The sequence below is a fragment of the Prunus mume genome, linkage group LG5, assembly GCF_029339155.1.
Source record: "Prunus mume cultivar Tortuosa linkage group LG5, ASM2933915v1, whole genome shotgun sequence".
NCBI lineage: Eukaryota > Viridiplantae > Streptophyta > Magnoliopsida > Rosales > Rosaceae > Prunus > Prunus mume.
The window spans coordinates 23,400,974-23,425,943 of NC_142702.1; the positions used below are offsets into that span (position 1 = coordinate 23,400,974).

At 37.4% G+C, this 24,970-nt stretch overlaps 2 protein-coding genes across 3 annotated transcripts; one reads left to right on the forward strand and one right to left on the reverse strand.

Moving 5' to 3' along the window:
• Positions 1-527: 527 nt before the first annotated feature.
• Positions 528-10,328, reverse strand: DCL1 (dicer-like 1). Its single transcript, XM_008245969.2, has 20 exons — positions 9,059-10,328; positions 8,831-8,944; positions 8,459-8,669; positions 7,937-8,331; positions 7,626-7,857; positions 6,924-7,096; positions 6,672-6,794; positions 6,410-6,570; positions 5,972-6,205; positions 5,732-5,882; positions 5,466-5,648; positions 4,903-5,064; positions 4,723-4,818; positions 3,990-4,618; positions 3,212-3,312; positions 2,918-3,117; positions 1,932-2,843; positions 1,607-1,771; positions 1,110-1,483; positions 528-989 (listed from the first exon to the last, which is right to left on the reverse strand). The coding sequence occupies exons 1-20, from the start codon at positions 10,178-10,180 to the stop codon at positions 812-814; spliced, it is 5,916 nt and encodes a 1,971-aa protein (XP_008244191.2). The 5' UTR covers positions 10,181-10,328; the 3' UTR covers positions 528-811.
• A 10,097-nt stretch (positions 10,329-20,425) lies between these two features.
• On the forward strand, positions 20,426-22,826 carry LOC103342345 (B3 domain-containing transcription factor NGA1-like). 2 transcript variants are annotated; one of them, XM_016796775.2, is made up of 3 exons: positions 20,426-20,563; positions 20,759-20,918; positions 21,008-22,763. In XM_016796775.2, exon 3 carries the CDS (start codon positions 21,146-21,148, stop codon positions 22,448-22,450), a length of 1,305 nt encoding a protein of 434 aa, XP_016652261.2. In that variant the 5' UTR covers positions 20,426-20,563; positions 20,759-20,918; positions 21,008-21,145; the 3' UTR covers positions 22,451-22,763. The 2 variants fall into 2 exon arrangements, with proteins under 2 accessions (XP_016652261.2, XP_008244188.2); XM_008245966.3 differs by lacking the exon at positions 20,426-20,563 and having other exon boundaries at positions 20,630-20,918; positions 21,015-22,826.
• The last annotated feature ends 2,144 nt before the right edge of the window (positions 22,827-24,970 follow it).

The following is a 24,970-nucleotide window of genomic DNA, read 5'->3' on the forward strand; positions in this document are numbered from 1 at the left end:
ATTAAAAAAGAACTGTATCATCTTGAAATATTCTTGGATTTAGAATTTGTCTAACAGTTACAATTAATTTCCTTTCCTAATTCCCTATGTTTGATGGAGAATTAACTTTCATGAAAATCAATCTGCGCTGGCGACAGCTAAAGCTAGTCAAAATCCATCCTAGCAGATTTTGACAATAAAATAGCACATAAAAGCAGTAAAAGTCCCTACCTAGTCAAAGTGCACGTACTATTTGTCAATTTGAAGTTTTTACACCATCTTGGTGCGGTTTGGGAGTAATGTGACACTCTGACAAATACCAAGTCTTATCCAAATTCTTACACACCAACTCTCTCACAGGAAATTTAGAATTTTTTCTTTTTCTTTTTTCACACGAAATACTTTTTAGCTCCCTTTTTCAAGATTTAGAAATATAGTCACTTGAGGCATTTTCAAGACTCATTAGGTAGTGCTTGAACACCCTCGAGCAGTGCAAAACCCCTTGAATGATTAAAATTCTGAAAATCGAAAAAGAAAAAGGACTAAAATTCTTCAAAGCAGTTGGCATATACTTTCATGGTCCGGATAGGCAAAATCACAAGCATAAAATACCAAAGTCATTTTAACAGCGATACGAAACATTGTTGTTGATACAAAAAATCTGCTCGCAGTTGCTACCTTTTGTTCGATTGGACTTGCACGTGTAATGTGTTGAGTTCATTTTAAACACTTGAGATACAGAAAATATGGCATATCAGGTTGAAGTTACAGCTTGCTCCTGGTAAAATGGCAAAAGCAATGCTAGAGTTGCAAACACCACCCTTCAATGCCATCACGAGTATAACTTATTTAAAAGTTCCAAGAGAAGAACTGCTGCCGAGTCCTTGGCCTTCTTAACACTGGGCATAGGCTCTCCCACGCATTCGTCTGTCTGTCCCCTGTCGGTGGTATTCACACGTACAGCAAACGTGAACCTCTTTGCATGTGCAGGGCCACCTTCATTCACGCACCTAAAGATGAAACAGGAAACTAATTCAGTTGAATTCCACCTACTTGACTCTAGTGATAGAAAATGTTAAAATATGACCAAATTGTTTTACTCCTATCTAGATGTGTTCAGAACTTCTTACCGGTAGAATGGCATGGGCCAATTTTTTCGCAAGCAGATGTCATTTAAGGTTTGTCGGGTAAATGTTTGGCTACCATTCTTCTTCTTCTTCCCATTCTCCTCCTCCTTCTCATTTGCTTCAGCTGTTTCCTTATCTTTCAAAGCAGCAAGTGCATTCCTAGCAGCCAGTTTCTGTGCCATCTTCTTTTGCGGATTCTGAGCAATTCCCATCTGGATGCCATCAATGAAAACTTCGACAGTAGCCAAATTTCCACTTCGAGTGGCTTTGTATTCCAAGCCTTCAGCCTGTTGCTGGCATCTTTCTTGCAGCTCTCGCACAGGATGCATTGGGAGTGTTTCTGGAGTAACCATTGGGTGCAATAGAGGTTGAAAGACCTATAAACATATAGAGAGATTGAAAGAGAACAAATTCTCTGTATCAGTTCCCCCAACTCATAACCAAAGAAAATAGAAAAGATAAAATGTAGAACAAGCTATGTGCCTCTACTGGGGATCTACCTTCCAAACAACTGCAGTATCACGTCCGCTGTCAAGAAAAATGGCACCCGCAATAGATTCAAAAATGTCCCCAAGAACCTTTGGAGCTTTGCAATCTCCCAAACCAAAGGAGTTGAACCCTGGCTTTGATAATTCATTTTGCACTTCCTTCACAAAGTCATGAATCTGTAAACGCAATCCAAAAACGCTAGTTAGGATTTAGGATCCATAGTTGCTGCTAACCTGCCTAGTCCATAACAAATCAAAATAACCATGCTAGACTATCAGCTCCCCCATTCAAGAACGAGAATTTAAAATTTTAAAGGTGAGGAAGAAACTGAAGAACCTGTTTTTCAAGGGCACTTGACCCATGCCGAAGGTGTAGATGGAGTTTATGTTTTACAGCAACACGTGCAAAATTTTCATTGTTAACAGCAGCAGCTCGCAGGTCAGTCAACCTGCCTGGAGGCAGATTTGTGTACGTGAAGAACAAATGCCTTGTAATGAGATGATCTAAGACGGCATCGCCAACAAACTCCAATCGCTGATAGCAGGACACTCCAGCAGATGGTCGGGACGCATGACTAATGGCTTCTACCAAAAAGCCCCTATCTTTAAATTTGATATTCAAAGCAACCTCTAAGGCATCAAAGTTGACACTCCTAAGTACATTCTCTGGAACGGTAGATGATTTCGGTGTGCTCTCTACCCCATCAGGATTAAACTCTACCTCAATTCCAATCCATTTCATGAGATGGTTAGCAGCGTTTTTCCCGCCTTCCACATAATAAACTCCAATAAGTGCTTCGACAACATCTGCAAGTGTCTTGCTAGAGAGGACTCTATAAGAACTTGAGTCGCTCTCAAGCTCACCATCCTCTAGCTCATCATCCTCATATGCATCACCAGAGCAATTGATTTCACCTACAGGCCCATCCTCGTGATCAAACAAGGATGATTCTTCATCCTTCGTATACTCATCAAAGACAGGCAAGACCCCAGGAGCAGCCCACCGAGATGGAGAAAAGCGATCTGCTTGGATATATGATTGAAGTCCTTTCTTCAATGCATACTGATATAAAACCATGTTACTCACCATTTGTTGCCTCATCCTAGTAAGCTGACCCTCATGTTTCTGAGGGTATTTGAGAAAGAGAAATCGACTAACAACCCATTTCAGGTAAGCATCACCAAGAAGCTCTGCTCTTTCATAGCAAAACGTCTCCTGGCATGAAGCTGCTGTCAAGGCTTCCAAGATCTGTAGATAGGCAGCACACATCAGTCAAGTAGTTAATGGCCGCTTAAAATAAATAACCAGAGATGATAAAATACCTTAGAAGCAGGGATAGGATAATTTATTATATCTTTAAGTTCAACTGCAAGCAGCATGCTTTCAACCCTTCTCATTATCGAGGGCAATCTCTGGGCTCCACGGACAAGTGATCCGGGCAGTGGGTGTACTAAACACAGCTCAGGAGGGAGGAAAACATAGTACGTTTTGTCAAGAGTCTCTTCTGATTCACCATCGTGTTCTACATAAAAGCTTCATCAGTTCAAAGAAGAGAGGAAAAAAAAAAAAAAAGAGGTGAAACAGGTACTAATTTAATGGTAAAGAGTAGCATGTACCTTCCATGTGTTCAAATCGAGGAGACAGGAGATTCTTACAATATGAGACACCACGTCCTCTTATTAGAGGTTGTTGTTTATAAACCAACTCAACTCCATACCTATATAAAGAAGATATAATAGCCAAATGCACCCTTTATTGTGCAAGAAGAAAGAAGAAAGCTTTTCCAATCTGTAAGGGTTTACAACTATTGTAACTGGAAAATTTATTGGAACATTTCTTTAATGAACCCACAAATTTTCCACCTGACAATAATAAACTTCCTTCCAGATTACGATTAGGTGGTGTTTGGTTCATGAAAATGAAAACCTTTTTCAGTACCCAGAGAAGTGAAAAAGAAAAATGTTGTCATAAACTTCTATAAAATTTGTTAAAACAAGTTTGGTTGGTAAAAAAGAAAACTAAAGAACACTAAAGGGACTGTCTTTATCTGAAACTGCATGTTTCCAACCATACTAGAATTCTCAAATTCTTTTGAGAGTTTCCCAAAAATGGCTTACTCCTCGTTTTTAGGATACAGTTTTCATTTTCACACAAGAAAACAAGTTTTTTAAATACTGATTTTCAGTTTTTAGTGAAAATGGGAACTGAAAATTGAATGCTTTCATGAACCAAACACAACCTTAGCTTTCCTCCTCTTCAAGCACGTAAGCTAGGGCGCATTGTAGCTATCAATTAGGAATCAACCAACTTCTAGGCTTAGAAGAATAAATCTAGAAAGGCATGATAAAGTAACTAATAACATCAGACAAATTAGAATGGCAATGAGTATCATACTTTTGCTTGTAATAATCAGCATATGAGCTGTACTCCAGAGGGCCAAGGTAGCCTTCTTTCCTTGGGAAAGAGTTTTCTGCAGTCATATCATAGCATATTGAATCCACATAAAACCTCTTTCCTGAGTGAGCAGCTGTCACAATCCTCCCTACCAAGTCTTTGACACTGCTACAAGTATCTGCCATAATTAACTTGCCTTTGGGCAAATCCATATGCTTTCTCATTTCAAGGGCATCCCGATCCGGTACCAATCCAGAAGCTTTAACAACATCAAACCGTGCCACAGCACCTCTGATACCATAGGTTGGATGGGATTTTTGCCCAAAAGCCATGCCATTACGCAATTTCCCAAAACCATACTCCCTTCTGTCTCCACCTAGTGTACGCTCATTTGTGCCAAGGTAAACATCTGGTCGAGCTCTTTGAAGGGGATTGTTCCAAGCATCTGCACCATTTATATTTTCAACCAGATCCCAATCAATTTCTTTCATAGGATCTACAAATTTATCACCGACCACAGGAACAAACAAATAAGCCTTTGCAGGATCCCAAGGAGTGGTGGAAGGTTCAACATCCACATCCAGTACAATACTCATCAATCTCACATGAAAACTTTTAAGGGATGCCAACTGTACACAAAAATTGAAGTTTTGTTTAAACATCAGTAACTCTAAGTCTAACAGTAAACCATTTATAAAATAAATACACTCCAGAATGGTAATAGATTACTAACCTGACTTTCAGTAATATCTATTGAACCCTTGAAGACAAGGGACACCTTTGTAGTCATGGTTCGAGCAATAAATAGATCCATATACATCGATAACACCTATTAACAGAAAATAAGTAAACAAAGAAAGGGGGCGGAGAAATTAATATCATCACGCTTATGGTACAAATGGAAATAAGGTACCTCTGCATCCAGTTCTTTGCCTACTAGAACTGCAAAATCCGAAACTTGAGTCAAGAATGGATCTTTTGAAGAGCCAACGTCTACACATTTCACACCATACATGTAAACATGAACCAATTTGGAGTCACTGCCCAAATCTCTTCTGGATAAGATCCATTCTCCCTGAAATGCCAGAGAGTAAAATTATGAATTATGTAACACATCTGCGTAAGAATGAGGAACCTCCAACCAAGAATCAGCAAGTATTAAACACAGATACTGCCATACTTAGCTTTTTACTAGAGAGACAGAATTAAGTGTCTAGTATAGTAAGAATATCTTCCAAATCAGATCATTTTACAGGTTTGAGGTTTATATTTCGAATCAATTAGTGCATAGTCCCAAGCTTTAGATTGCTTTTTCAGAACACATATATTAATATGAACCCAACAAGAAGGAAGAGAATTTTTAAGAATTGTTGTAAAAACCTTAAGAAATTAAAACATTTAAAAAAAATTATTGCTTGGCCTACCCAAATATCAGCAAAGATAATCTAAAGCATATGGCGTACGGAATGAACGAACCTGTAGAATATTAGCTATGCCTTCAGGATAGAACTCTCTGTGCCTAGCAGTCCCAGGAAGTGGATCTCCTTCATCAGTCTGGTCAACCTGTTCCTTTTCTTCCCCACTTCCCTTGTCTGGCAAGAGCATGTCGGTAAATGCTCCCATTTCATGGAGTTTCTTGCAAGCAGCCAAACAAACAGCCTGCATGATAAGGAAAATATAAATCAACATCCTTGGATGATGTGAAGCAAAGGTATCGTGATCGTAGAAGAACAAAAGCATGCCTGTTGTGCAAGGTGCATTGAACTACACACGGGACCCTCAAGTGTCTCAAATGGTGCATTACAAGGGAGTTGAAGTTTGCATGAATATTCTGTGGGACCTCCTAGCTTCTCATGCCTCACCATGACAAACTCAGGACGAAGAATTGAATACCTGAATAACAGATTTAAGGAAAAATCAGTAATATGCAGCTACAATTCTTGGATGTTCCAGCATAAACATTACTCTGACGAAAGAAGAACCTGTCACTGGGAAGCTGAGAGCAGTAGAAATGGATGAGCCCAACAGCAGAATTTAAGCTTACAACAGCACCAGTTGACTCGACCTGGTACACTGTACCTGGTGTTGTGTCCACTGAAATTAACCTAGAAGTATCCTTCAGATGACTCAGGTCAGTTCTCTCTATTGCTTCTTTCCGTAAAGTCTCCTCACTATTCCTGGCATTCCTTAAGAATGCTTCATGCGACAGATTTCCCCTACAAGGAACCCAAAAAAGAAAAGAGAGTTTGTAATCTGATATCATATGAAAGATAATGAAAAGATTTAAGTATAGTGACAAATTTACCCCACACATTTAAAAAAATTAGGTTCAAGTAATATGAGCAATTTTATGTGAAACATCATAAACAGATCATCATGACTGATATAAATGTTGATATAGATACCAAGCAACTAAGTACCTCTCCACCATCAAGATGTAATCTGACCCAGGTTTTCTAGCACGACCCCTAGACTGAATGTAAGCCAAAACAGTTTTTGCAAGGTCGAAGCGAATAACAACATTGCACTGCCGAATATCAAGTCCTTCCTCAGCAACACTAGTGGCAACTAATAATGTGACCTACATAGAAGAAATTCTTATATTAGAGAACATCTAACCATGAAAGTTTTGCCTTCCATTCAATTTAGTCCAAAAGTGTAGTGCATGGCGTTTATACATACACGACCATCCCGGAATTTGGCAATAGTATCCTGCATTTGGCAACTTCGCATTTCCTGGCTATTGTTGTGCCCGATCAAGCTTGCACACTCAATAAAACCTAAAGAAGGAAGTTCTGCGAATACCTGCATGCTTGGAAACACTATAGGGTGAGGAACTTGAAAATATTCAATAAAGACAGAGAAACAATGTTTATGAACTCTATTTTTAAAAATAAAATAAAATAAAAGAACAAAATCTATTACAAATACAACCTTAGGAAGGACTAAAGCAGACACAACTCGCTCCACAAAGATGATTGCACGAAAATCTTCTGTATGCTGATACTTGAGAAGTACTTTAATCAGTGACTGCACTTTTGGAGTCACCTTCCCATCAGCTACAGCAGCACCTATTACCACATCTACATGCTCCCCACCAGAGACAACTACACCACACCAAGTAGGCAACTTTAGAAGAAATGCCAATCAAATGAACTCATTAATGATCAAGAGCATGGTCGACAAAAAATAGGCACAGCAAATGCGTAGCGTGTTTGTGGTCCAGTTGCGTAACCCTGGAACATATTGAAGGCTCATCCAGCTCAAGTAATTTTCCCTTGAATGCTTTACATGGTAAATAAGAATTATTTATGCATGATCTTCAATGATGTGGGGCATTTCATGTGCAGAATGATGATAGAAAACTCTCCTCCACCAAAACAGTCCAGGATACGTTCTAAATTTCAAGCATACAGAAATTATTTTCCATAATTTGACATTCTGTAGTCTAACTTTAACCAATGACTTTATTTCTTCTATTAATAGCTTGAAAACAAATTTCCTTAACTTTCCACTTGTCATAAGTCATGAATAACTCCCAAAAGAGGACCAGCACGATTTTTTTGGCAGCTCGAGAAATCTAATTTCTTAAAACTTAATACTGAACAGTTAACAAAAGTTAACAGCCCGACTAACCATGGCTATCAGCTAGCTCTCCTTCTTCCATTTCATCAGGGTCATTTTCATCGCAAGAAACAGCACTTCCAGAATCTGCTACTTTTGCTTCCTTGTCAGAAACAGCTCCCTCCGATAGATGACATTGTAAGAGAGATACAACTTTACTCAGGTAGGATTCCTGAAACTTGACATCAAGCTGGTAGTTTGCCCTCTCATCATTTTGCAGAGCTGTCAAGAAAGATTGTGCAACCTGAGAAAATAACAGACTGAGCAACAGTTTCACAAAGGATTAAATAGCTAATCTTGACACATATATTAATAATTGGTACCTTGTAAGCACACCACTGACCCAGTTCACCAAGTGCATAATTGATAGCCCTCAACTTTTGAATTAAGTTCACAGCCCCATCACTTTCTGTTCTTTCGGAAACACCATAAACTTGGCGCAGCTCTTCCTTAGCCCCAGCATCTCTAGCTCCCATAAACTGCCATTTACTTTTTCTAGAGCTAGACTTTGCAGCTTCTTCAACTTCCCCTTCCATTTGTTTTAGCTGCTCATGAAGGGACCATAAGCTGGCTGCTTTGTCATACTGCACCACAATTTCGGAGGGCGTTGGAACATGCTTTTCAAGCTCCTTACGGTCTTTTATGGTACAAACGATGGAATCTAGTTTACTTTCGAGATTACGAATCTTTATTGCACAATCTACTTGGCTGGAAACACCTGAATCAAACATAGTCATAAGAAGCATCAATATATTGTGATTTAAAACATTGCCATGAAAAAAATTAGAGTTGAATTTAAGATGCACGATCTTAAGTAATGTCATAACTTGACAAAAGAAAAATACCCTTTAAGTTAACAGGAGAAGCAGTCATTCCAAATACAGACGGTCTCTTCTCCTTTGGGGTTGTGTGATAGAACTCAGACATCACTAAAGAATATGGATGTTTCTTCACAGCGTGATGACACTCATCCAGAATCAAGAGATTGATTGATTCCATTTTTATAATGCTGTGCCTCAGAATGTTCAACAGAATTTGGGCTGTCATCACCAGAACCTGGGGGGAAAAATATCAAATAGTAAACAAGAATCAAGGCCCGAGCAGGAACTATCCTAAGCAACAGATGATACCCAAAAAAGGCATTAGAAGTGAAAGTGTTCAGAACATGAGAAGAGTAGAAAACTACATGTTCTAATAACAGAAACTGTAAGACCTACCTGTTTTGTGTCGAACTCACGCTGCCATCTTCGGGTGTCCCAGAAATCTTGACCCATCTCACCACAATAATGGCCCACTTCATAACCAGTTCGCTCACGAATAGCTTCTGCTTGCTGAAATTGAACAAGAAGGAAAAAAAAATGCATAAACTCAAAATGTGCAAATTGCACCAAAGAAAGTAACACACATAAACAGAAAACAAGTCTTTAAACTTACACATGCATTACCTGATAAACAAGGGGAACTTTAGGAACTAAAAATACAGAGAGCATCTTCTTGTTCTGCTTTTGCATATCATTGCAAATACTTTGGATGAGGAGAACGGCAATGAGTGTCTTTCCCGCCCCTGTTTCAAGAAAAGCTATTGTATTTCTCTTCTTTGCCTGTTCAAGAACATCCAATTGATACTGCCTGGCTCTCTCCTCAGGAATTTTTTCTTTAACCTCTTCGGGTTTCTTCTCAGCCTTCCCATTGCATTCCTGGTTTTTGACATCAGTAATCTTCCCTTCTTTGTTATGATCAGGTTCGTAAGGCCCTATTCGAAAAACAATATCATTCGTTCCCAACTTATCCCTCTCCCAATAACCCTTCGCCTCCCTATCTCTACCACCTTCCCTCCTATTATTGCTACCATAATTCTCTCTTCTCCTAGTCCGATCTCTATCCCTATCTCTATCTCTATCCCTCCAATCAATATCCTCTGAATCACGAGGCCTCTTCCTACTATAACTATTCTCCCTCATGTGATGTTGGATTCTGCCTGAAGCAAAATACCTCTCATTCCTGCCATTATCCAAAGCAACCCTCTTGGGACATCTATCTTCACCATTCATCTCTCTCCTCCTCACAACCCCATTGCCCCTACCCTTCTCATACTTATGATAACCATTTCGATCACCCTTAGTGTCTCCATTAGCAAAATCCAAATTCCTCCCACCGGTTTCACCATTGAGCCCAACCGAGCCATTAACTTCCACCGTCTTTGAAACCCCGGATGCCTCCCTCTGAAAGCAACCCTCCACAGCAGCATTGCCAATAACACCATTGGCATTGGCATTCGAATTCGGATCAATCACGCCGGGGAGGCCAGCTCCGCTCTTGATACTGTCAAGAATGTGATCAATTCCCCCGAAAAAATCGCTCACCAGACCATCCTCCTCCTGGCTGCAGCCATTGCCGTTAGCCAACACTGGAGGGCCACCAATTGGAGCGTCGCAGAAATCAACCAAATCACCAATTACATCACATGATATGTCCTCACAAGCATCGAGCCAGTAGGAGGAATCTCGAATGGCCTCCGAGCCATTCCCAGTCCCAGTGTTCCCTGAAACCCTAGCCTCCTCCTCCATTCTAAGCTCACAGCTCTGCTATCTACTAAAGCTATATCTATCAGACTATAATCAGTATCTATAAGTATAGCAATCTATATAGTAAAATTGTATATAAATCTATGAAAAGCTCAATCCCATTAGCAATAACAACAACAATTAAATTGAAATTGAAATTGAAAGATAAAAAGTGTTAGAGAGAGAGAGGGAGAGTAAGAGAGGAGTGGATAGACCGTACGGAGACGCAGAATGAATGATGAAGAAGATGGGTTTGTTTTAAAAGGAACCCTAATTAAGACCATGACCAATTTTTGTTCTCGTTTTCGATTTTTTTTTTTTTTTGGATTTTGGGATTCTTTTTTCCTTCTTTCTGAGATTCCACGGTCTATCTACGCCTATTATGCTCTCTCTATCTCTCTTCTTCCTTCTTTGACCGGAGACCATAAACCCTCACGCTCGCTCCATGCTCTCTCGCTCTCGATTCTTTGCTCTGCTTTCAGATTTAGAGAGAGAAGTGGAGCAGAGAGGAGAGAGAGAGAGAGAGGACAGTAGCCAAAGCCAAAGACACAGAGACAACAGACACACGGTTTCCCTTTTCATGCTTTTCGAAATTCCCTTTATGCCCTCTTTCTACTCTCTAATTAATATTCCCTTTTTGCCCCTCTTCCTCCTCTTTTCATTGTGACTTGCCACGTGGACATTCAACGTTGTTCTGATTCGTTGGCGAGTTGGACAACACTTTCCACTACTTTGTACTTACCACTCGCCAAGTCCAGTGGTCTGTGGAATCCACCCGGAGATTGAGGACCGGACAAGGGGGGTAAAGCTAAAGCCCCCGCACTGTTTCTTCAGAAAGTCAAAGGCGATGGGACTTCCTGACCGTCGGATCGGATGTATGTTTTAGATAGTGGGGGAGCTGGGAATAATTTGCCTAGATCAGGTTGAATATTTTTATCCCATCAGATTTTTTGTGTCGTGGGACCCCAAATCAGACTGGTCGTGACTAGGCTCTCTGTGCAGTGGATGCTAGTGTTATCCCGGAATATCTACACTATCTTTATGGCATTATTATGATTCCATGTTTATTTTGTTTATTTATTTATTTATTCTATAATAAATATGAATTCAACTAAAACATTAGCTTAATTTTAATTAATTTCTTGCTTCTTCTTTTTTTTTTTTGTCAAATTAATTAATTTCCTAACTAGTTATAATTAAAATAATAATAAGAATATAAAGTGTATCCTTTTACCAATTCGAATTCAACACGCAATTAATTTTGTTGGATTTTGATTGGCCTATTTTGGAACTGCCTAAATCAAAATAAACTGTTTATGTTAAACTTTACTTTTTTTAATATACTAGTCATTATCATGCTTCATGCCACACATCGATATCAAATGTTTAATGGCAAAAATTAAAATTTATACTTCATTCGAAGTCACATCATATCAAAGTCGGCTTTGACTTTTGTATGGCTTGAGGGCATAAATTAAAAGGTTTTTTAGGTTTTAGACATAAAAAAAATTTCACTTTTGGAAAAAGCCAAACCTTTTCAAAAAGACAAAAAAACCACTCAACTTTCAAATCAAAGACATGCAAATGTATTGGATTCCTTAGGAAATATAAAAATAAATAAGGGCATTTTTGTCCATTTTTGCTTCTTTTAAAATTTTTCTCTCTCCTTTTGCTTTTTCCAAAATGTCCCTAAATTAAAATGAGGCTCGTCTCCTTTGTATAGAAACAATATTTAACAAGAAAAAAAATTCTATAAATGTTGCAGAGTTTTGATTAATCTAGCTTTGCTTTCCGAAACTTATTGCACAGAGGATGATACAATGCAAATCTACAAAGATAAAATTATAGTTAAATCATGCAATTCATAATACATATCTTTGATCACACCTTAGCTTAAATTAAATACATAAAAGGTTATACATGCCCTTTTTCTTTTTCTTTTTGGTCAATAAAGCCTCATTAGGCACCCGCAAAAGGCCAACAAAACAAGAAAAACATGGCACCTAAGAAAACTAATGAATTTTTTACCTTTAATCCCTGGAATTTCAAAGAATTAGAACTAATTTTTATTTTGGATCATTAAGTTTTGGACACCTAAAAGATATATAGAGCATATACAATTTTTGAGGCCCATGGATAACTGCATCATATATGGTAACAAGTCGGCCTTTCATCATATATCTCTCTTTAATTGGGCGGCATGTATACGCTCTAGATTGGCCCAAAATCTTTGTCTACAGGGACATGGTTCCAAGTCTTGAAATCCAAGTTTCTTGGCCAAATGTTTGGCACTTGACCTAAAAGAGGAAGTTCACCTGAAAGTCACGGGGGTTCAAAAATCTTGATATATGTTTCTTTTTTCCTTCAGGGAAATTGAGGAGGAATTTGAACACATAACATCAGTTATATGGATAACTGCTTTTTTGTTTTGTTTTGTTGAATACAAGGAGATTTCTCACGTATACATTACTAATGTGTCGTGGGAGTTTAAAACCAGCGGTCTCTTGTATGCCAATCAAGATCCTTTTCTACTGGACCAGATACCGTTGGCATATAGATAACTACTCTCATACTGAAGAAAATAGGAGATTCACTTCATTCTATATATTTTTTACTTGTAAGTAGGCAAAATATTTCACACGTGTTAACATATTTTGTTCTCTTGTGCGGAATTTAAACCCAATGATTTAAGCCCCAAATTATCCCTCCACGTAGTCTTATTCAACTTTATAATAATTCTGCCTCACACACCCATACCCCACCAAAAACACTCAATTTGCCACACCACCAAATTAATCACTCCTTCAATTCTAAAAAGACCCAATCTCTACATATATTTCATTAGCATCCTTAATTGCATCCAAAACAAGCTTCGCAATATCATCAAATACCTCAAATTAAATAATTAGGTTCAAGGTATGCCCGGCCTTGGGATGAGGTAGCTTCTCATTCTCCTAAACTTATCTCTTTTATAATAAAAAAAAATTAATGATTAGGTCCAATATCTCTAGAGTTCCTTATATATTAACTGCATCAAAAAAAAAATTAGCAAAAAAAAGAAACTTAACAATTAGTGAGAAGAGAAAACCAAAAGTTAGGCACTTTGGTTGGTGGATGTCGGAATTAATCCTGTGACGGTTTCTAGTTTACTTTTTCTAGTTGAAAAGGAACTTAAGATGACAATGGAGTTTGATACAAACTATACACATTCTTTATTTATTCTTATATTATGTACTGTTAAAGGCTGAAAGAAAATTTGGTGGTATATCTTTACCATGAGACAGAAACCAACCAAATATTACATGCCCCACCCAACCCACTTTTTCAAAATTCCCTGCATATGGATCATGCTCTCATTGCACATAGTAGTCATAGAATTGAATTAAGTTCAATTTTCAGGTGACCACCAAAGTCCATTAATACTGCAACTCTGCAGACCCACACAAATATCAAATTGAGTTTCCCTTTCTACCTCAAGAAAAAGATGTGTGTTTTATGAAAAGGGTATACAATTTTCACATTTTCGTTGGACGGAAAGAAAAAAATGTGTGTTTTATAAAAAAGACATACAATTTTCACATTTCCGTTGAACGGACAGAAAGGAATAAAACGAGACAAAAAAGTGCAAACGAATAAAACAAGAGTGGGAAAATTGCTACCCTCTACTTCATGAACGAGGAATAAGATTGATCTTGCATATTTTGTACATGATATATATATTCTTGTTCCCTACAGGTGCTGCTCACTTTAATTTCTTACCATAGACTTATTCATAATGATGGTACACTTTTTCATCCATTTGGGATCCACATGCATTAATTTAGTAGCATTATAAATACGTATGCTTGGACTGGACCACTGCTAACATAATAGATGTGATCATTTCAACTTTCATGACCTACCTATCTTTAAACTTTGGCGGACATCAAAATGTATATATAGGATGATACTAAGTAGGAGGAAGTAGCTGGGTGGGCTTAGTGGGCCAGCAGCTACCCTACTGCTGGAGGGCACCCCCTCATATGTTTATATATGTTTACCTGAATTTGTCATCTTATTTATGTTCCTCGTGTGTATATATGTGGACAAAAGTTAATTGGGTTTTTAAATATATAGGTTCCTGAATTGAATATATATATATATTTTTTACAATTACATCATTTAACTCGACAAATATTTTTATTTATTTAAATTTAGTCATTTATTAGAAGGATAATTCAGACTTTTGACAACACAAACCTCATTTCCATCTGTCTTTAGTTGATTTTTCATATTGCAGACCCTTTTTGTATTACCTTTATCTGTCTATTTTCATTTACTCCACATGCTTCCAGATCTGTGGAAGCCTTCTTCCACAGTTCCACCTGTGTTTTTTCTTCGCCATAAAAAATACACATAACATGAATACTTTTGTTGTATAGGGGAGGTCGATTTTTACTGGGTCTTGGATATGACTGAAAGAGATGATTTTAATGGGACTTCCAGAATCTAGGTGCAGGTCAAATATACAAGTCCTTAGAGAAAGTAAAAGCCAAAAAAAGTAACGAAGGTTAGTCCAAAAAAGCAAAAGCCACTGAGGATGGAGATCAACAGCAAGAGGAGCAGCTAAGGATAAAAGAAGAAGGAACATCATCGGCTTCTATAATTTTGAGGGTTTGGGAGGTGAGAGATTTTTTAATTTTTAATTTTCTACTTTTTATAATATTTTAATTTAATTATAATTATTATATTAACAGTCAGATTGAAGGGCATTGCAACTACATGTCGAGTTAAAAATGTAATTGTCAAAAAAAAAAAAAAATCAATTCAGGAACCTATATAATTAAAAACCCAATTAATTATGTCCACATATATACACACACAAGGAACATAAATATGGGGACAAATTAAGAGGTAAAGTTCAAAGACCTATACAATTAAAAACCCTAATTAATTTGTTACCTTTAAGCGCAGTAAATTAATTAATTTTGCACCATTCCACCAATTAATCACAGCCGTGGAAAATTAAATTGGGTTCGCTAGCTTCCGTATGTAAATATTAGTTGTAAGACATGGATGGAGAAAAAAGAAAAAGATATATATTAACCACTCTATTTGCAGATGCGTGAAAGGGTCTTGATTTGCAGACCCATAGTCTTGTGTGAAAACCCTCTCTCCAATATCGCTTGTATTAAAAAGAACTCTTAAATAAACTTGCGAAGAGTACAAAACCAATAATGTGATTTGGTACACTTTGATTAACTGACAGATATATATATATATATGCTTGTATGTATCGGAGCAGTGATATTTGTTTGTGTTGGGTTGTTAGCCTTCAACTAATACAGTAGAGGAAGAACTGTATATAAAGTCAAGTAGTTGGAATAAAGAAAGAAACTAAAAGGCATGGCCTTATTCGAGATGAGGATCACAGGTTGGCAGATAGTGCTATATATTATTAACTTTGCTCCCCTACACATATAAAATTGATGCTGTAAAAAGGTACATAAAAAGATGTCAAAATATATACACTACTCATGCATGACATACAAAAGTACTGCTACTACAGATAATTAATTATATATAATTATGTATTAACGTGCATAACCACATAATTAATTAAACATGAATAAATGAGAGGGAGGGAGAGCTATGAGCCTAGCTAGATAGCTAGGGGCCATGCCATATGTAATGAAGAGGAAAGCGACTTAACAGCCTGAGAGCTGCTGAGAGGCCCAACGGTTTCTCAGAAGGCAGGGTGGAGAGAGAGAGAGAGAGAGAGAGAGAGAGAGAGAGAGAGAGAACAGTATTATTATTAGTAGGTATATATAGCAGATAGATAGAGTATTAGAGTGGGGTTAAAACTTTACTTTGTAGAAGGAGAAAGAGAATTAAAGAGAAAAAAAAGGAAAGGAATGGTGGCTGGGTTCTGATATTCAGCACAGCAATATGCTGCTGCTGCTTGAAAGTTGATGCTTCTGCTGCTGTATGCTGCTGTAGGTGTGGTGCCGGCAAATTTATAAATGCAGCCCCACTGGGTTTTACATTTCTAAAAGGAATTATTTGGGTAATCTCGCCTTCCATTCACTTGAGAACCTCTTTGGTTTGATTCGGTTGTGTCCCCCTTGCCTTACATAGGGTCCCACTTTTGCCTCATACATGGTGTCTCCCATTAAGCAATTATATATATGTGTTGTTTTATTCAATAGCATCCTCGAGGTCTCCTCCTAGCCCTACTGATCGACTCTTGGGTTGGGCATGATCTTTCATCAATATTTCAGTACCCATTTTCATCATCATCATCATCATCATGTGGATATATATATATATATATATATATATGGATGCATAATTTGGCGGTGACATTCTTTTTCAAATAAAATAAATAAACACCATCTAGTTTAGAATCCATATGTTATTAGTTAATTAGCTAGAGAAATACTCAAGACTTCTTCTAATATGAATGAGATTTTGGATATAATTGCACTCTCAAATGCCAACAATTTACAGAAACTATTCATATTTGTGTGTTGCGGTGGAAAAACTTAGTGTCCCACAAGATTAAGAAAGGAAAGGTATAGAGATCAACGAGGTAATTCAGTGGTGATTTGAGGAATTTTTCTATTTGAGGGTGTGATGAAGAAGATAACGACTTGCCCGTAGGAAGAGTTAGATGTTCCTATTTCATGTATTTTATCAAACATTCTACCCCCAATTCTTAAGGAACAAAACAGAAAATGATAAGGGTGAAGACCTAAAACTCCTTATTAAAAAAATTAATGAGGTCAATTGAATCATCACCGATGAATAGACCGATCAATGGTGATGTTTCTTAATGAGTCCCCAAAAGGGAACCATATATAAAATGATAGACTTTTGAGTATAATGTATCATGAGTTCCTTGATTATGTAGGAGGCCCTAACTTGATTGGGCATCTTGATTAATTCCAGATCATAGGACGTAATGTTTATACAAGCAGAAGAATTGGGAGAGGAAGAAAATCGAACACAGTACTTTGGGTGCATGAGTAATAGCTTAAACACTAAATCCTTAGAAAATGCAACGATCCTTATTGACTGGGATATTGTTAATTATGCTAAATCTAAATCATTAGAGAGCGGCATGATTGGAATAAAACCAAGTGGTCTTCTCATGATCGAGAGTCGAATTTTACCTACCACATTAATTTTAGCTGGTATTTATAAATTGCGATGGCGTGTAGATACAAAAATTATGAAAGAGTAAGAAGGTTAATTATATGGGTTAACAGGTTTTCAAGGCTGAACAACATACAGAAGCCACAATAATGATGGAGGAGGATAAGTATGTAGGACAATTGTGACATGAGTGTGAGGACCGAGGGGGGAGTGGGGGGACAAAATGCCAGCACCAGAATTATGATGGAGGAAGGTAACCGCCAACTGTATATGTAAGGCAGTCAGAGTACCTTACTGTATATATACATACATATATATGGTGCATTTCTGGTTTCGTTTGGTCGATCTGTAGCTAGAGAGAGAGAGAGAGGGGCATGTAATGTTGCTGCATGCAAGTGGTCCTAAAAACCCTAGGCCTTCTGAAAGGCCCTCAACCTAGCTAAAGCAGGAAAGCTTAGCTATATATATCAGTAGATGATGCAGTGTACAGTAGAGATAGAAAAGTTATATGCATGCCCAGTTGTACCCTAATTAATAATTATCACTGTAATTAGAAAAAGTCCAAAAGATGCATACACAGTAATGGTAAATAGTGCAATAAGAAGAGAGCAGCAGCAGCAACAACTAGCTACATCTAAAAGCATCACGGCATATATAAGATAAGAGGTGCACTTATATATATGAATAAATGAAAAGAAGAGAAGCAGAGAGGTCCCCAACTCCAATAGCCTTCTCATAGCCTTTAGCTTTAAAGAGAGAGAAAAATGAGAGAGAGAGAGAGATGACCAACCATCCCTACCCTCTTCTTCTCTCTGGGCGGGCTAGCTTTGATGAAACTTGTGACATTTCCTCAGAAATTCTCGGTAAAAGTTAATTACCACCACCTGTTTCTATGTAAACAAAATAACTTTACATATATAAAATTATCGGATATTTTGAAAGAAAAATTCTTGTGCTGCGATCTACAATGCACATGCTATAGGTTAGCTAGCTCTATGGCTAGTCCTTCATCCATAACTTCCATAAATATATACATGCTTGTACTTGTACTTTGCGTTTACTTTTATTTTTTATTTTTGAAAAAAAAAGAATATTAGCATAGGAATAAAATTATTTATCTCTATTCTAAGAATATATAATTTTATTTTTTTTAGTAAATCTCGAAGGTACGAAAGAAACTTTATTGACCATTAATAAAAATATGATAAGACTTAAGCGCTTTAATCAACCCTAAATATTCGATTGGTTTTAGACCTTTCCAAATTCATCACACCAGAAATGGGATTTTTATGTATCACATTTAAAATATTGAACCAACAACATTCATGTATATTGCCTAATAGGAATTACGAAGAAGTCGATTCTAACTTTGCATCTTCATAACAAATGTCAAACTTCTCCTTTACTTCAAATCAGGGAACACGCCCAAACTTTATAACATACAAATTAAGATGGGTATGACTAAATTAATTTCAACGGTCTAAGAAGTAAGAAGTGGGGCTGGTCATTATAAATGTGAGTTGGAAGGTGAAGTAAGAAATTTGAAAAATCGAGTTCAAGGTCAACAAAGTATATATATATATATATATATATATATGTGGTACCCCAAAGTTTTGTCCAAGCCATAATGTCGAAGATAAAACTGGACCACAAAAATCCAATATGGGCACGTACCTGGATATAGTTCCCGATCTAAATTGGGAGTATATGGTTATACATAAATTCTTTTATACGGACATTTAGACATTATTATCGTGTAGACGCTATGTATTTTGTACTATCTCTTTCTGCTTTCATACCTATTTACAATAGCATATGTACAATAATAACGTACAGACATCTAGATAAGAGAATAAATGTATGGTTATATATGTATTTGTAGATTAAATTAGTTCCTATCTAATTGTGCTTTTATTGCTATTAATTAGTAGATGACTTTTAATTTGAAAATTAAAAAGAATATACTTATAGGAATTGCTTAATATCACAAAAGCATATATATATATATATGTATATGTTTTTGTCTTGGAAAAGTTGGACCATATGTCACAAATATTCAAGCGATCATTGTACCTGCTTCCAAACCAACAGATTGCTAGCTATGAGTCTAATTTGACTTAAGCAGCCATTAAGTAAATTATATTAAGAGCACCTAAATTTGGTATGCCGCGCTTTTTTTTCCTTCAAATACGATCAATGATCACAGTAATAGTTAGTTAATAGTTTTGTTAGTATTGTAGTCTAAACTACAAGAATGAAAGGAGTTTTGCACATACACACACATTATCAAGCTGTTATGGGGATTCAATGATATCACTGGTTTGCAATCAATGCCTTTTTCCATTGGTTTACCACATTTTTTTTAAAAAAGATCTTTCCTATTGAGAGGGGTGATAATATAGTAAACTCACACACATTACACTGACGGATCTGGACTAACTTTTCATGGGACGACAATTGCTCCAAATCACTATACTAGCGAGTCCCTTGCAAGAGTAAAATTATGTGTAGTATAATTACTGATCAATCACATTCCAGTTATGTTTCATAGATGCGAACAAACAAGTCATGAAGCATTTAGTACGCAATTAGGAGACTATCCCTATCCGACCACATGGTGTAAGTTTTGGAGGCGCATGCAATGCAAGTGTGGTGTCGCTGATCATCCCCTGGGGGCTTGGCTAGCTAATGAAGCTTTTTTCCCACCGGGTGGCAGGACCAGCACACAATCAATGACACCAAAAGTCAAAAACCCAAACCTAACTTTCTAGCTATATATACACAAACGTGTCCTCTCTACTTGTACAAGTGGCCTATAGCAACAGTAGAAATACCGCTAATAATTAATAGCTCTTTATAATTATTAATATTGTCAAGTTCATTACAGTAATTAAATTGAGCTCTTCTCTGGTTCTGGGTCTTTTAGCTTGCAGCATAGAAGATACAACATATATACACACACATATATATATATACACATATATATATATATATATATAGAGAGAGAGAGAGAGAGAGAGTTTGCACCCAAAAAATTATTGAACAAAAGGACAAGCTCACATGACCCAAAACCTCATCCTTTCATGGGCCCCTACGTATAAAATTTCTTCTTCTCTCTCTCTCTCTCTCTCTCTCTCTCTCTCCCAGTAGTCTTTCTTCTGAAGAAGAAAAATGGTAGACGGAATTTGATGTTTGCTTTCCCTCTCTCTCTTGTAACTGCTAAATACTTGTAAGGAAGCTTCAAGGAAGGTAATTAGCTACTCAATTAGTGTTTGGCCAATACATCCATCTCTCTCTCTCTCTCTCTCCTTCTCTCCCTCTCTCTCCCTCTCTCCCTCTCTCTCTCTCTCTACATGCTATAGCTTTAGCTATCTTGGACAACATAAATACCAAGAAGTAGCCTGACCTTGTTAAGCCGTCCATGGCTAATTTTGTCACGTTTAGGGTTTGAGTTTTCTGTCCTGGTCAAGGAAGGCACCGACCCTTTTTTACAGTCTGCTGCTCAGAATGAGACCTCTCTCTCCTCCCTTTTGGGTCTTTAGGGCCTCAGCTAGAGATCTGAGAAGTACTTAAAAGATAACAATTTTCAAAAGGGCATTTGCAGGTGAAGAAAAATGCTTGCAATAATGATATATTTTTTTGTATATATTTTCTCATTGATAATTTGACTAGTAATTAGTTTTGTTTGTTTAGTAAACAGGCAGTAGGGTTTGGATTGAGATAAGATCATGATCCACTGTGAATTTATCTGAGAGAGGCTGATCATCAAATTGGAGAGGTTCAAGTCCATCTCATTCAAATTAATTTCAACTCATCATATCATCAACAATCATGGAGTTTGTGCAACGAGATCAAAAAGGGTATTCAGATAAGGAAGATCAAGATCAAGAAGATCAAGAGGAAGAGGATATAATTTCCAGTAAGTTCTCTTCTTCATCTCATAATTATAATAACAGCAATTATGGGTCATCACCAAAGTACAAAGCCACTTTTGTTCCTCCTCCTCTTCCTCATCATCATCAGTACCAGCAGCAAAAGCCATGGGCTGTACATAATCATGGGTCTCCAGAAGCCATCAACTTCATGGACCTATCACTAAACCATGAGCAAGCAGCAGCTGATGGAGCCAATAACAACAACAATTGGCCTCCAAACTCTGAAAGAGAGCACATGTTTGACAAAGTTGTCACGCCAAGTGATGTGGGAAAACTCAACCGGCTAGTCATACCCAAGCAACATGCCGAGAGATACTTCCCGCTAGACTCTACAGCCAACGACAAGGGCCTCCTCTTGAACTTCCAAGACCGGACCGGGAAGCCGTGGCGGTTTAGGTACTCCTACTGGAACAGCAGCCAGAGCTATGTGATGACCAAAGGGTGGAGCCGTTTTGTGAAGGAGAAGAAGCTGGATGCCGGTGACATTGTGTCGTTTGAGCGCGGGGTTGGGGACTCAGGTAAGGACCGCTTGTACATTGACTGGAGGCGCCGACCTCCCCCTCCTCCTCCTCCGCCACATCATCACCACCATGGACAATTTGGTAATTGCAATGACAGATGTGGATGTGGTGGAGGCGGAGGCAGGCTATACTCCCCGCTTCAGCGGCCGCCTCCATCCATGATGTCCATGCCTCTTAGACACCATGACTATTTTCATCCAAGCAACAATAATGTTCATCATCCGTACCATCATCATCACCACCAGATCATGAACCATCAATATTTGCAGCATCAGATTCATCATCAATTGCAAGTGGAGAGGGATCAAGTGGTTCATCATCACCATCAGTATCCGATGGTGATTGATTCTGTGCCGTTTGTTCAACATGGGAAGATGAGTTCCAGTGGAGCTAGCGCTGGTGCCTCTACCGGTAAGCGGCTTAGGCTATTCGGTGTGAACATGGAGTGTTCTCCAAACATTGAAGAAGATCAAACAGATGAACATCAATACCAGATATTGCCTTCAACAGCAATACCATATAATCATCTTCCTTCCTCTTCGCTTTCTGCTCCTCTTGAATTAAGGCTGCCCAATACTATTGTTGCCAACCAAATACCACTGCCCAATACAGGTGCAGCAGATCAGTACCTCTCAAAGAAAGGGAAATCTACTTCCTTGTCGTTTTATTTGGATCCCTAGCTAGGCTATCTATATCTAGCTTAGCTAGAAGAGTTGATGATTTGCTGCCAAGGAAAATATATATGAACAGATTATAAGTCATGGTGGGTTCACTCTCTTCTCTTCAGCTAAGGCTACCCAAATGATGCCCCCTACTGCTCACATGGTGTAGCTGCAGTCTGCAGAGGGCCTTTCAAAGAAAGGGAAAATCTACTTTCCTTGTCGTTTTATTTGGAAAATATATATATATCAGAAGCTATAGGCTAGCCGAGTTCATTTTCTGTGAATTGGCACAATATATTTTACAAACGAAGTGAACAAGCATTTTCTTACAGCATTGTACTAGTAGTCAATTTGCAGTTCAATCGAATTGATTGGAGAATTGATTGGACCTGCATTTCCTTTTGCCTTACATCTATATTATTAACTCCAACTTAGCTTGATCATCACTACTTCACATCTAAGACTGGAGGCTGATAATTTTGTCGATGATTATAAAGTCTTCGATCCGCTTCAAAGATTGTACATTTACTTGGTTGTGAAAAAGAACATAAAGAGTACGGTTGAAGTTCAAGTTCGAAAGGCAAAATCTTTCATCAATTTTATTACAAAACAAGATAACTCTTGCTTATACTGTTTCATAGATATAGCACACTACTGCGGCATATGCTTGATATGAATAATTTAAAAGTTGTTTCTTATGATCTGCCGTATAAAATGTCTCTAGTTTTCTTGCTTGCTTGCAGCAGCTGCAGCTCAATTAGTCACACCCTTTACAGGTAAGGCGCAGAAAGCTCAGCGATGTAAAAAGGCATATATGTATATATCTATCTGTCTGTGTTCAGAGTCCACATTCTTTTATCTTCATTGAAATTTCTAGTAACATTATGGTCAAGTCGTTAATTACCCTACTTTTTACCTTGGTAATTCATATGTTTTTCTCTTTAGCATGCAGCCAGTTTTGACTTTATCTTTGATACTGCAGTAGATTTTAGGTGTAAATTATAACACACCCCTCAGTAATCCCCTTCTCATTCCTAGATCGTAATTCTTAACACTTCTTAATCATATATTGTGTATTAGTTGTGATGTGGAAACAGAAGTAGCAATTAATATGAATGAACAAAGAAAAACTAAGGCAGCTCGTGCTTTATGAATTTGTACTATATATAGACTTTTTTGATCAACATAGAAAGAGATTGACAGTGCATGCACTTTTGAATTTGTCAAATCAGCTACTAATTGATTACATCTCCTGCACTTTCACATGTTAATTAGCAGCTGTCATTTACTGATTATTAAAAAACTTCCTGTATCTTTTCGTTTCTTAGAACCATAGAGATGAATTAATTAATGTAGTAAAAGAATAGTTGATCTGTAAAAACTGCCACAGGATCAAACTATTAAGTAAATGTAAATGCATGGGAAGCCGCGGACATGGGCTGAACCAAGTTGGATAGAGCGGATGTGCTCCCCACTCTGTATCCAAATTCGAATCCCCCTTCTTATAATTTAGATTAGATTAAAATAGATTATCGCTTGTATAAAAAATAAAAGGCATGGGAAGGGTAAATATTAACTTCTATACTCTGAAAGAGTACTAGTACTGTCAGTCAGGATCCTGTAATCAATAGAATTACTGTTTATCAGTAACCACAGATAGTACTGCTCTTTAACAATGATTTTCCTGGAAATAAGTTCTTAATCAAATGTTCACTACACTAGTTAACAGGAAATTGGAACATGATACCAAGGGATGATAGCAGTGCTTCAATGTTTGACATAAATATGTGCCTTCACTTGCAAGCTTGCAACCCAGCAAATTAATCTTAATTGTCATAAAATAATAGAATTTCTTTACTTTTTATTTTTCAGATTTCAATTTGGTTTCGATGAAGATCAATCCTAGTGTAACTTTAACAATATTCTTGTGTATGATGCCACAAAATAACCTAATACTCTTATAATTGAAACGACTGAGTTTGATTATATCTTCACAGCTGCAGTGATATCAGAAGAAATTTATTTACATATTCTTCCAATCTAATATGTGCATGCAGTTTTTAATCTTACTGAACTTCAATCTTCAACATGGATTAGCGTTGCTGGGTTACTCATGATCCATCACTTAATGGGATTAACCAGTCAAACAACATGATAATCAAAACCCTAATTTTGTTTTTGTTGAAGGAGGAAAAACATGAAGAGATTCAACTGGAAATCAAGTCAAGCAATGGGTTTAAATTTAGAAGTACAAAAATCTTCATCTAGAGAGACATATGTAAAGGGAAAGCATATATATATATATATATAGCATGGTAAATTTATGAAAATGCATCATCAGCAGTTGGTAAACAAGTATAGCAATGGCCTGCAGGGAGTGCCCATCCTATGGCCTATAACCTAGGCTTAGGAAGCACAATGGATGATGATGAACATGTCACATGGCTAAGGTAGAAAGAAAAACTCTGGTGTATATATACATGCACAAGCACAATTATCCATACTTATCTATATCGACTATTGATTGTCGTATGGGTT